The 14006-nt window shown below is 46.0% G+C and overlaps 1 protein-coding gene across 2 annotated transcripts in view; it reads left to right on the top strand.

The window, feature by feature from the left end:
* The window catches only part of UBE4B (ubiquitination factor E4B), a 126991-nt gene that overhangs the window by 29854 nt on the left and 83131 nt on the right, over positions 1-14006 (top strand). For both annotated transcript variants that reach the window (XM_036255584.1, XM_036255585.1), the window contains exon 2: positions 2378-2564. In XM_036255584.1, the coding sequence (XP_036111477.1) occupies positions 2378-2564 (187 nt within the window). The remainder of the gene's footprint in view (positions 1-2377; positions 2565-14006) is intronic.

The raw sequence follows: 14006 nt of genomic DNA, 5'->3' as shown, positions 1-14006 counted from the left end.
GGCCCTGGGTCTCTGCCCTGAGCAGTCGGGTGGAGAAGAGGTGGAGGTGAGAGTTTCTGGTTTACTTCCCTCTCCCTCTCCCCAGTTAAGTGTTCGTGAGAAGTACTTCATTGCTTTCTTTCAGTACGATTTTCATCACAGTACTAGTTCTCCTCGGATGATTTGTGATGCCGTTCACGGTTTCCCTTCTGTGTTCAGTGTAGGTCAGCGAGCACTGAGCTCCCATGACAGGCCAGGGGCCGTGCTAGACCTCAGGGGGTCCAGATGAGAGAGAGGCGCAGCCTGGCGGGGAGCAGTGGTCCCCGCAGGCCTGGGGGCCAGGATTGCCTGCGCTGTTGCAGTGCTGAGGCTCACAAAGAACTTTGTGCAGGTGGGTTTTATTTGTTGATATTTGCCACATCAGAAATGAAAGTTGAGTGAGATACTTTAAAAAATTACGAATTCTTTAAAAAAACTAATAAAAGCTGTTGTATGTGAATATAAATAATGTTTTTAATGAAAATAGCTACATTTCCCCAAACAAATTTAATGAGTGACTTTGTTTTTGCTCTTTCAAATCTTTTCAATGTCTGATTTATAGGAGACAGCTGGATTCACACACTAGCTTTTTTATTTAAAGAAGCTGCAACACCACATGTCATTTGGCCTCTGGAAACCTCCAGTAGACACTTGTGAGAGAATGAGAGTGAAAAGGGAAATGTCTTAGTGTTGTTATAAAAATAGTTTGGCTTCACAAAACCTCTGGAAAGGCCTCTTGGAAGCCCTCCAGAGGTCCCCAGACTATTGGTTTAGGGGTAAGAGCACAGATACCGGAGCCAGATTCCATGAGTTCAAATCCCAGCTCTGCCAGTAACTCCTGAGTCAAGGTATCTAACCTTTCGGTGCCTCAGTCTGCTCATATATAAAATGGACACAGCCCGGCCGGTGTGGCTCAGTGGCTGAGCGTCGACCATGCACCAAGAGGTCGCCGGTTCAGTTTCTGTCAGGGCACATGCCCAGGTTGTAGGCCCGATCCCCGGCGGGGGGGGGGGGGCATGTAGGAGGCGGCCAGTTGATGTTCTCTCTCATGGATATTTCTCGCTCGCTCTCTCTCTCCCTTCCTCTGTCTCTAAAATCAATAAAGAAAAAATATTTTTAAAATTAAAAAAATAGTAAAATGGATATAATAGAAGTACCTACCCCCGTGGTTATGATGAAGACTGAATAAGTATGTATTTGTACAGTTCTTAGAACATTGCTAGAAGATGGTGAAGTGCTACATCAGTGTTGATTAAATAAATACAACCTAATCCTTTAACTTTCCTTCACCGGGCTTAATCTAGTTAAGTAGATAAACAACCAAACGACTTCAGGGATTTGTAGATGTTCATTGACAGCTGTATTTGCAGCAGGGACACAAGTAGGGGCTTCTGAACTTGGGGGTCAAGAATCAGCATGTTCTTGGTTGTCTGAACAATAAAAGGAGCAGATTTTCTGCAATGTTAGCATGACAGACAGCTTCTTAGTTCAGATGAGGTCCTTCCCTGTTAGCATTTGTCATAATTTAATCCGTCATCTTCCTCATTCATAATGGAAAGCCTGTGAGCAGCCCGGTTGGTTGGCTTCTGTGATGCCTGCTTGGCTGTCTTCTGGCCTGGGACAGACAGCCTGGGGTCAGTGAGGGTTTATTGACTGGTTATGAAGTTAATGCCTCTCAAAATGTCCAGGAAAGAGTTCTTTGATCTGCTGGGATTTTCTGGACATATCTGTAATAACTTCAAAACTCTGGAAGATTGGTATAAAGAAGTTATAGATTATATTTTTATTGAAATGAAGAAAAACCTAATCATTCCGCTCTTGAAAGTGATAATAAGATTTGTACCTTAGCATAACTTGTGTTATTTTCTGTCATTGTTTTAGTGAATAAATTGGATATTTATTTTTCATCTCACCTGTTTAAAACGGCCAAGTTATATAGTTTTATTAAAATAGCAGCAAGTTTGAGTGTGTTTAAAAGTGTGGTGTGCTAATTGCAAATTCACAGTATCAGTCAAGAAAGTGTGATAAACAGAGAGAAGATGATTAAGGCGATTGAGATGCAGTTTGTATTTATTTATTTTTGCCTGTGTGAAAAATGTGTTTATTCTACCCACACATGTAATTTAAAATTTGGTTTGGGTAGAATTTAGGATTTAAAATAATTTCTAAGCTGCAGTCTTTAAAAAGTGAAGTGGTGGCTTGCAGAAATATTGGTGTGCTGAGTTATTACGTGTCTCGGATGGGTGCTTTCTTCGCAAGGCATGTTCAGTTCAGCTCCAGCATGGTTATTGACCGCGTGGGTGTCCTCGGGCAGCCTTGTTTCTGCTGTGGACTTACAGTGTGCCCTTTCCCTCCCTAGATCCGACGGAGGCGCCTCGCTCGACTTGCTGGTGGACAGACTTCCCAGCCGACCACCCCGCTTACCTCTCCCCAGAGAGAGAACCCTCCGGGGCCTCCTCTAGCAGCGTCAGCCCCAGGCCCCTCCCAGAGTCTTGGTCTCAATGTCCACAACATGACCCCAGCTACCTCCCCAATAGGTGCATCAGGTAAGCCTTCTCTTCATACCGGGGTGTGTTTATAATTCTAATCATAGTTTTTTATTAGCTTACAGTTGTGACATGTCCACAACTGGGTAAATTAAGTTGAACAGCAATTTTTCAAAATCCTGCATTCAGGCCCTGGTCCATTTGCCTCTGTGGTTAGAGCATCAGCCCTTGGACCAATGAGTCGCAGGTTTGATTCTGGTCAAGGGCATGTATCTCGGTTATGGTTCGTCCTCGGCCCTGTTTGGGGCTGTGCTGGAGGCAACCAGTCAGTGTTCCCTCTCACCTCGATGTTTCTCTCTCTCCCTCTCTCTTCCTCCCTTCCACTCTATCTGAAGATAAACAGAAAAATATCCTCCAGTGAGGATTAAATAAATAAATCCTGTAGTCAGTGGTTTTATTACAGCATGACTTGTTAATGTCTGTTCACTTTGATAGTGATCTGTTGTGACTCCTTGTTTTCCTTTCCATAGCTTATCTTTTTTTCCAAAGAGGGTCAGGTCTTAGCTTTGATAGTAAAGTGATTAAGACTAAATTTGGTTCTGCTGATGTGATGAATTTGGCTCATGCTTTTCTTTTAAGATAAAATAATCTGAAAATGCAGTATTAAAGTAATGGTCAAAGTAACAAGTCTGTAATTACGGATTCCTTGTTTTCATTGTACATTGGTGTAGAAGTCTTTCTCTCAATTTTCAGGGTATAAAAGTTTGCTTAGTATGATGTTTTAGGACTGTCTCATTAACAGTTATTTAACTCTCATAAAGGTTTATTTCTTTATAATTAATGAGTTCATGGTTGATATCTAGGAGTATCTTTGTTGGGAAATGATGATATTGGCTCATACTGTATATTTGAAATATCTGTCCTTTCTCTAAATGAGCATTTCTATCGAACATAATAATTATAACAATTATTATAATTACTTAAGATTCTAATTATGAAAAAGCAGGTGCTAAGAGACCTGTATTAATCGTCATATCATGTAATAACGGAATATCTGGTGTTTAGTTTCACAGTCATTTAATATGCTCTCCCTTCATCCCCTCCGAATAACCTGTCCTGATCTAGGCTAACTTGTCAATTAAAAGTGTTTACAGCCCTGGCTGGTTTGGCTCAGCGTTTGAGCGGCTGCCCGCAGAACAGTGAGTTGTGGGTTTGATTCTGTTCAAGGGCACATACCTCAGTTGCGGTTTGTCCCCGGCCCTGATTGGGTTGTGTGGCAGGCAACCAGTCCATGTGGCTCTATCACATTGATGTTTCTCTCCCTCCCCCTCCCCCCTCTCTCCCTTCCACTCTGTCTGATAATAAGTAGAAAAATATCCTCAGGTGAGGAATAAAAAAAAGTGTTTACAGAGTTTTTGTTGCTGTAACTCTTGTTAGACATCATTGTAGTCTCCTCCTTATGGAAATATAGGTGCTTATACATAATTCTGTTACTTATAAAAGTGAGAGCAGTTCAGGCCAAAACGTCAGTTAGTAATGAACAGTGCCTTTGCCTGAAATGTCTCCTCTGTACACCTTTGAGAAGCTGTGCTGGTCCCCTGGTGCGGGAAGGGTTTGGGATTCTAGTTGTGTTTTTCACCTTCCCCCCCGCCCCCCATACTAGAAATTGTCCAGGGGGAGCTGGTTTGATGGGGAGTCTCACTGCGTCGGCAAACGTCAGGGAGGAGACCCAGCAGCACTCTGTGTGCGCCGGGTAAGCCCCCAGCACTCCTGCTCGCAGCACAGTGTCTCTTCGGGACCACCAGCAGTAACTGCAGCACCCCCTGTGCATTGAAACCAAGTCAGAGACAAGCCAGAACCATGCTGTCTGTCTCATTTCAGATTCATGATCACAAACTCAAGGAGACCCTTAACAGGGGTAGGCAATTACACCGTTATTTCCTGATTTTCTCTCCCACTCTGCTAATTATTCCACACCGTCTTCCGCCTGCAGCCTCATTCTCTGTGTGTACTCTTAGCTGATAGCCCATCTTCCTATTTATGGAGAAAAGAGATGTGGGAGAAGGGACCTCCTGACGCTCGCATCATTGCATCCCCTCCCTACCTGGGTGTGCAGCCAGTTGTTGCTATGCTTGCACTGTCCCCCCCGTCCCAGGCCTACCCTAGATCCCAGCTCCTCTTACCTGCTCAGAGCCGTTGCCCCCCGCAGTCCCGTTTCTCCTGCTTTGTCAGGTTTTCCAGCTCAAGTGGAAATTTTTTTTTAATCCTCACCCGAGGATATTTTTTCATTTATCTTCAGATAGAGTGGGAGGTGGGGGAGAGAGAGAGGGAGAGAAACATCAATGTGAGAGAGACACATTGATTGGTTGCCTCCCGCAGGACCCCAACCAGGGCCAGGGACTGAACTGCAACCCAGATATGCGTTCTTGACCAGAATTGAACCCGTGACTCTTTGATCTGCAGGCTGAAGCTCTAACCACTGAGCAACCGGCTAGGGCTTTTTTTTCTAACTTAAAAAAAAAACACATTTTTATTGATTTCAGAGAGAGGAAGGGAGAAGGAGAGAGAGACAGAAACATCGATGATTGAGAAACATCAGCTGGCTGCCTCCTGCACATTTCCTACTGGGGATCGAGCCCATAACGTGTGCATGTGCCCTGACTGGAAATCGAACCAGTGGCCTCCTGGTGCGTGGGACATTTGTCAACCAACGGAACTACACCGGCTGGGCAAAATTTTATTTTTTTAAATGACCATTAACATGCTTTTCCTTCTCGCATCATAGGAAGAAATAAAAAGGAACTCTTGCCCTGGCCGGGGTGCTCAGTAGGTTGGAGCATTGTCCCATACACCAAAAGGTTGAGGGTTTGATTCCCGGTTAGGGCACATACCTAGGTTGTGGGTTCAGTCCCCGGTCAGGCATGTATGGGAGGCAAACTGATCATGGGAGGCAATGAAAGGGACTCTTGGTCTCATTTCCCCTGCTTGCTTCCACCCACATCTCCGCACCCGTTTACAACAGAACTTCTAGAAGGAGTTGCCTGTGCTCACTGCCCTCCCTCTGTCCTTATACCATCTGCTGCATCGACCCCCGTCAGGTGAGGCCTCTCGTGTCTGAGTCACCATCCGGTCTGACCTGTCAGCTTCACTTGAAATGGCTGTGGCCCTCTTTTCCTTGAAACACTTCTTTCTTTCGTCTTCCAGAATACCACCCTCTCCTGGTTTTCCTCCTGTCTCTGTCTGTTCCTGCTTAGTCCTCTGTCTGGTTCTTCTTCATCGCCCTGAGCTCTGAATGTCAGGGTGCCAGGGCTCAACAGTTAGCCTCCCATCCTCTCCTGTGTGCATTCTCTTATTGCTTTGTCTGGTTTCTTGGCTTTAATTACTGTCTCTAATCTGATGACTCCTACGTTTGTCTCTGCAGCTCAGACCTGTTCTCCGCGGTCTGTTCTCAGTGTGGACCCAGCGGTCCCACTGCAGCATAAGCACCATGTTTGTGAAGTTAGACTCCGTTTCTCACATAGCCACCGCGCTGCACAGTCACAACAGCTGTTGGTTATTAGCCAGGTTCTTGGCAGGTTGCAATAGCAAATTTGCATGAATTTATTACATAAACGAGTTTAAACAGAACAAAACAAACCAGACCCCTCATAAGACAGGTCACGTCAGTTCTCTGTTTGAAACCCCCACCTGCTCCCTGCCTTCACCGGAGTGTCTGTAGTCACCACGACCAGCGCTGAGTGTGACCTGGCCCTCCTGCCGCTCCACCTCCTCTCAGTGCGCTCATTCCCTCTGCTTCGGCCATGCCGACTTCCCTGCTGTTCTGGAACTTTCCAGGCACGGTCCCTATCTGGGCCTTTATACTTGCTGTTTCTAGGCCTAGAATGCTCTTGCCCTAAAATCCACAAGACGTTTCTGCTTAACTTCCCGGATGTTTGATCAGTTTCTCAGTAACACCTTCCGTGGCTTCCCTGCCTAGAAGCACAACCTCTGTCTGACATGGTCACTTCTTGGGCTCTTATCTCCGGCAGGTGTCCACATACCTCATCTGACGTCCTGTTTTCTCTGCTCCCCTCCCAGAGTGCAAGTTCCACAGGGACTAGTGTCCACTTTATTCTCTGCTCTGTCCCCAGCACCTTTAACAGCACCTGATGCATGATGGGCACTGAATAAGATCTGTTGAATTAATAAATCAGTCACGAGAGGAAATGACCAAAACTACATAAGCTTGTGTAGCTTAAAGAAAAGAACTCTCAAGAGGATCGGACAGCTTTCCGTGAGGAAGGTGGTGGCTTCTGCTTGGTTTCTGGGGTCCTCCATGGTAGGTGTAGGGCCGGCGGGTAGATTTGTCATCCACTGAACGTGCAGGAGACTAGACTTTCTGTTCCAGAATCAAGACGCAGGTGCTGACAGACACAGCTGCCACCGAGCAGGAGTCCCTCGTCCAGGCGCGGGGTCCCTGCAGGCATCTTAGTTGGACTGCTCTCGGGTGCACCGGGCTCCGGCAGTGCTGGGAGGCTGAGTGCGTCCTGCGAGTTGCTCCCCCCTGTGGTCCCAGCTTCTTGCAGTGCCATCGGCTTGGGTTTAGGATTAGTTTCCTAGGACTACCCCAACAAAATGACACAGACTCGGTGGCTCACGTCAGCAGAAGTGTCTTCTCTCACAGCTCTGGAGGCCCGACGTCCGAAGACAAGGTGTCAGCAGGGTCGTGCTCCCTCTGAAGGCCCTAAAGGAGGTTCCTTGTCTCCTCCAGCTTCTGTTGGTTGCTGCCATCCTTGCTGGGTCTTGGCTGGTGGAAGCATCACTCCTATTTCTGCCTCCGACTTCTCATGGCCAACCTTCCTTTCTGTGTGTCTGTGTCCAAGGTTTCCTCCTTTTATAAGGACACCAGTCACTGGATTAGAGTGGCCTTAATCTTAACTTGATTGCATCTGCAAAGACCCTATTTCCCAGTAGGAATATCTTTTTTTTTTTTTTTTAATTTAATCTCCATTCCCTCCTCTCTTTAGAACATAAGTTAGGAGCAGGGACCTTGTCAGTGTTATTCGTTTTCTTGTTCCCCAGAACCATGTTAGCACATAGCAGATACTCTGTTTGTTTGTTTTTTGTTTTTAAATCCTCACCTGAGGAAATTTTTCCATGTATCTTCAGTTAGAGTGAGGCAGAGGGAGGGAGAGAGAAACATCGATATGAGAGAGCCACATCGACTGGCTGCCTCCAGCATGACCCAACCAGGGCTGGGGACCAAACTGTGGCCGAGGTATGTGCCCTTGACTAGATTGAACCTGGAACTTGTTTTTTTATTTTCTTCCCACCTCCCTACCGCCTCTTCCCTTTGAGGTTTGTCAGTCTATCAATCAGTTTGTACTTCTTTTTTTTTTTTTAATCCTCACCCGAGGATATTTTTCCATTTTTTGTACAGATAGAGTGGGAGGGAGAGAGAGAAAGGGAGAGAGAGAGAGAAACATCGACGTGAAGAGACACATCGAGTGGCTGCCACCCGCACGACCAACCAGGGCCGGGGACAAACTTGCAACCGAAGTATGTGCCCTTAGCGGGAACCGAACCCGGGTCTCTCCAGACCGCAGGCGGACGCTCTAACCGCTGAGCCAAACTGGCCAGGGCCAGTTTGTACTTCTTAATCCCTTCACCTTTTCCACCCATTCCCCCAAACCTCCTCCCATCTGGCAACCAACAAAATGTTTTCTGTATCTATGAGAATGCTTCTGTTCTGCCTGTTCATTTTGTTTGTAGATTCAGTTGTCCATAGATATGTATGTATTGCCATTTTGTTTGTTCATATTTTTGATCTTCTTTTTCTTCAAGAAGACCCTTCAACATTTCATATAATAACGGTTTGGTGGTGATGAACTCTTTTTCTTGTCTGGGAAACTCTTTATACAGTATATCCATCGATTCTAAATGACAGCTTTTCAGGATAGAGTAATCTTGGTTGTACGTTCTTGCTTTTCATCACTCTTGAATATTTCTTGTCACTCCCTTCTGGCCTGCAAAGTTTCTTTTGAAAAATCAACTGACGGTCTTATGGGAGCTCCCTTGTAGGTAACTAACTGCTTTTCTCTTGCTGCTTTTAAGATTCTCTCTTTGTCTTGAACCTTTTGCATTTTGATGATGATGTGTCTTGATGTGGGCTTCTTGGGGTTCATCTTGTTTGGGACTCTGTGCTTCCTGGATTTATATGGTTGTTTTCGTCACCAAGTATGGGAAGTTTTCTGCCATTATTTCTAATAGGTTTTCAGTTTCTCGTTCTCTCTCTTCTCCTCCTGGCCACCCCATGATGCGAATGTTGGTATGCTTGAAGTTGTCTGAGATGCTCCTTACACTAACCTTATTTTTTTGGATTTTTTTTTTTTTTCTTTATGCTGTTCCGATTGGGTGTTTTTTGCTTCCTTATATTCCAAATCAATGGTTTGTTTCTTGGCTTTACCTACTCTACTATTGAATCTCTGTAAATTAATTTTACTTAGTGCCTCCTTCATTTCTGACTGGTCCTTTGTTATGCTCTTGAGGCCCTCACTAAGTTCACTGAAATTCTCACTAAGTTCATTGAGTATCCTTATAAGCAGTGTTTTGAACTCTGCATCTATTAGACTGCTTATCTCCATTTTGTTTATTTCTTTTCCTGGAATTTTGTTCTGTTCTTTCATTTGGGACCTGTTTCTTTGTCTCCTCATTTTGGCTGCCTCCCTGTGTTTGTTTCTGTGTATTAGGTAGAGTTGCCCTGTCTTCCTGGACTTCCTAGAGTGGTCAATTGTAGTAGGTGTCCTGTAGTGTCCAGTGGCACAGCCTCCCTGGTCTCCCAGCTGGGCCCTTCAGGTGCACCCCTAGGGTGGACTTTACACCCTTCCGTTGTAATTGAGTCTTGATTGCTGTTGGCACATCAGTGAGAGGGTTTTACTCAGGCTGATCAGCTGTAAGAACTGGCTGTGCCCACTGTCCACCGACCTCTGACTACCTTGGAGGATCAGCTGTGCAGGGGCCCACTACCCACAGCAAGACTTACTTCAGCAGGGCTCTGGTACCCACTGAGTCCACTCCTTGAGCGTGTCACTTGTGGAGGTGGTTGGGTGGTGGTGCTTTGCAGTGATCTGAAGCTGTCCACTGGGTGTGCTGGCTCTGGGGCCAGGGCAGCCACTGCTTGCATCCTACCCGGGGCCACCAGGCATAAACTGCAGAGTGATCTGCAGATGGCTGCTTCTTGTGCTGGGCTTGGAGTTGCCCGGGCAAAGCCAAGTTGTGAACCAAGGCTGGCTGCTCCTAGTGCCAGGCCTGGGGCCACTTAACAAGAGGTTTGGGGCTCTTTGAGACCAGATGCTGCTTGTTTAGAGAATTTCGGAATATCTGAAGCAGGATTCAAGACAGGCCTATGTTATGGTAAAGCAACTGGTAACAGCTTGGGAGGGCCTGAAAGTTGGGTGGGGCGGGGCCTCAGGGAATCACCAGGGCGGGGCAAACTGTGAACCAGGTTGCTGGAGTCCCAGATATGGCGACCTGGCCTTGTGGGGGAAGGGCTCACCAAAGGAACAAAGGCCTCTGACAGCACGTCTGTCCAGGAGAAAGCCCCCTCTCCAGCCCTGGCCCCAATGCCAAACAACTCAGTTCTTTCCCGTCTATCTCTGGTGTTTTTCGAGCTGCCTCCCCTACGCTGGAGCCCCGAGGGAGTAAGTCCATGGGCGGGCCCTTTAAGAGGAGCTGCCTGGGGCTTCAGCAAGCTCAGCCTCCCTGAGCCTCAGTTCCCACTGGTTTTACAGCCAGAAGTTATGGGGATTCTCTTCTTGCCCTGGAATTCTGAGTGGGTGCCTGGTGTGGGACGGGGACCTCTCAGTCCTCAGGGAGGACCTTCCCAGCCGAGGTGTCCTTCTGATTTTTATCCGCCACACGTGGGTGTGGGACCAGCCCATCTGCCTCTGCTCCTTCTACCAGTCTCCATGTGGCTTCTTTAATTTCTAGTTGTAGGACTTCCATTCAGCTTGATTTCAGGCGGTTTTGAATGATGGTTGTTTTGTAGTTTAGTTGTAATTTTGATGTGGTTGTGGGAGTACGCAATACTGCATTTACCTACCCGCCACCTTGACCAGAAGTTGAACCCGTAACTCTTTGGTCCACTGGCTGACGCTTCAACTGCTGAGCCAAACCAGCCAGGGCCATAGCAGCTACTCTGTAACGCCACGAGTCAAATAACTAAGTGAATGAGAAAATACTTTTTGTTGAAAACAATAGAAGAAAAATAAGACTTGTGTTCTATTTAGAGAACATCTGTTAACATTACTCTCTCATTGTGTCCAACAGGTCTATGTCTACATTTCCTGGTACTCTGAGTAGAATTAAGGAAAAAAATCCCTTTGCCTATTTATTTTCTTCTAAAATTATACAAAAAAGTTATTTAGAAAATATTCTGGACATACATAATAATTTCTGTGAGACAGAGTAACAACTATGAACCCTCTGTCGAATCTCTGCTGTCCACCCCCACTCCCACTAGCAGGTCACTGCTGTTCTGAATTTTGCGTTTATCCTTCTCAGAGAGTTCTTCTTATTTTTTTTTTTACTGTGTTGTTAATATGATATCCCTTATTCCTGTCTTAAAACTTTGTAAATATAGGTGATCTTTTTCTCATGGGTGATGCCACGATTTTTTCTGAGGATATTTTTCCATTGATTCTTAGACAGAGTAGGAGGGAGGGAGGGAGAGGGAGAGAAATGGAGATGGAGATGGAAACATCGATTGGTTGCCTCCCAAATGACCCTGATCAGGGCCAGGGATCGAACCTGCCACTCAGGTACGCTTGACCGGGAATCGAACCCTAGATCCTCCATTCCATAGGCTGACACTCTAACCAATGAGCCAAACCAGCCAGGGCTCATCACCATCTTTTCTTTTTTTTTAAACCTCATCCGAGGACACTTCTGCATTTATGTTCAGATAGAGCCCTTGGGGGCTGGGTGGGGGTGGGGGGAAAGAGGGAGGAAGAGAGAGAGAAACATCGACGTGAGAGAGACACATTGAGTGGTTGTCACCCACACGACCCCAACCGGTGCCAGGACAAACCACAACTGAGGTACGTACCCTTAGCAGGAACCGAACCCGGGACTCTCAGGTCCGCAGGCCGATACTCCAACCACTGAGCCAAACCGCCAGGGCTGATCACCACTTTTTACAGTCATCACTGATTATGTGCTTTTACATCCCAGTTCATGCAGCACTTAGGGCTCCCTGCAGGTCAGGCACAGTGCTCAGGTGTGAGAGCGCACAGGTGAGAGACTTGGTGTCTTTCCTGGAAGAACTTAACAGTCCAGTAGGAAAGTGTTCTTTTGTTTCCTTTTAGAAATTTCATTAAATCCTGGGAGGACAAACTGGGTTTCTTAGTTCCTTTCCCCATCTTTTGATCATTTTGTTGTTGCCCAGTCTTCAGAAATTCTTAATGCTCTTGGATGATTGTTATTCTACAGTCTTGTTTTGTAATTATGCTTCTCTTCCCTCTGTCCTCTTTGCTGTTTTCCCATCGCACATCTTGAATATATCTGACCAAAGCCATACCCTCCCTGCTGTCATGACCTCTCTGAAGATGAAGTCTCTCTTACTCAAGAGGCCCCCCCAACAAGTCCTTTAGTGACCTGTTTTATCTGGACAGAATTATCAGGTCTGCTGGAACAAGTTCTCTGCTTGCCTTTCCCTACCTTCAAGAACGGGAGTTCTTTTTGTTTTTTAATATGTTTTTATTGATTTCAAAGAGAAGGCAGAGAAGATAGAAACATTGATGACAGCGAAACTTTCATCTGCCTGCTGCACGCCACCTACTGGGGATCGAGTCCGAAACCCTGGCATGTGCCCTGGCCAGAAATCAAACTGGCGACCTCATGGTGCATGGGACAGTGCTCAGCCACTGAGCCACACCAGCAGGCAAGAACTGGAGTTCTTAATTGTTGTTGCTCCATTAGTCCCTTTGGCAAAGCGAGAAGCCTTTGATCAATTTTTCAGAATACATTTTTAAATGCATATAGTAAAACAGGATTGCCAAGGAAACCAAAATATTTTTAAAGATTGTAATTTAGTAACTTATGGGCTTCTTTATTGAACGCTTTAAATACAAGATCCAACAACTCGCCTGGTGTGGCTCAGTGGTTGAGCATCGACCCATGCACCAAGAGGTCACTGGTTCGATGACCAGGTTCTGGGCCTAATCCCCAGTAGGGGCCATGCAGGAGGCGGCCAGTCAGTGTTCTCTCTCATCAATGTTTCTATCTCTCTCTCCCTCTCCCTTCCTCTCTCTCTAAAATCAATAAAGAAAAAAAAATTATTTATTTATTTTTATATTTTTTATCCTCACCTCAGGATATTTTTGCATTTTTCCTCAGACAGAGTGGGAAGGAGCGGGGGGGGGAAGAAAGAGAGAGAGAAACATCGAATGGTTGCCACCCGTACAACCCCAGCCGAGGCCTGGAACAAATTGCAACCGAGGTACATGCCCTTAACGGTAACCAAACCCGGGACTTTCTGATTCTCAGGCCAAAGGTCTGATCGCTGAGCCAAAATAGGCCAGGGCAAGAAAAAAAATTTAAAAAAGAAAAGATCCAAAACTAATCAAATAGCTACTGTAATTTCGAGCCCTGAGTTCTGTCTCCATCTGTGGTAAGTGACCTCTGCTCTGGGAGCAGAAAGCAACAACAAGGCCTGTTTGGTACAAATAAGTAGCCCAGTGAGCCCGGCCAGTGTGGCTTAGTGAATTGAGCGTTGTCCCATGGACTGAGAGGTCCCGATTCGGTTCTCGGTCAGGGCACATGCGTGGGTTGCCGGCTGGATCCCCAATAGGGGGTGTGCAGGAGGAAGCCAATTAGTGTTTCTCTCTCACATAAGATGTTTTTATCTCTCTCTCCCTTCCACTCTCTCTCTAAAAAAAATAAAAACGTATTTTCAAAAAGAAGCAAAATGATATGTTTGCCTTTGGGCTAGTTCTAGGGTCTGGGTTACAAACACAGATTCATTTCCTCTGTCTGACTGCCAATCTTTATCATACTAAATAATAATCTAGCATGACTTCTTCTTTAACATTATGTTTACAACTCTTCTCCACCTTGTTTCCGTTCATGCCCTCGAACACTTGTTTAGTGCCTTCCATTTGCCAGGCACTGTGGTAGGAGCTCCGGATGTTAAGATGGGCCGCTGTCATTTGGGGGTCTCTCGGGGTCACTGTCCAGCAGGATGAGGGGACTTGTCCGGAGTTCTTTGTGCTAGGGTGCACACCTGACACGGCAGGGCCACCAGTCACTGCCTTGGGCTGGCAGCTACACTGGTTGATTTTAGGGGTGAATTTTCATACAAGTTGTTATCTGATTGAACATTCTGTCTTTAAAGAAAAACGGGATTATTACTTTTGAAAATAGGTAACATCAGTATCCCATGTAATATCCCATTGCCGCTGGTTATTCTTATCTCTCCATCTTGGCTTGATATGCCTTATTATCTGTTTTACATTTGGTTTACGT

This window comes from Molossus molossus, unplaced genomic scaffold (assembly GCF_014108415.1).
Source record: "Molossus molossus isolate mMolMol1 unplaced genomic scaffold, mMolMol1.p scaffold_m16_p_12, whole genome shotgun sequence".
In the NCBI taxonomy this organism is placed as follows: domain Eukaryota; kingdom Metazoa; phylum Chordata; class Mammalia; order Chiroptera; family Molossidae; genus Molossus; species Molossus molossus.
This window is presented reverse-complemented; position numbering and strand designations above follow the sequence as displayed.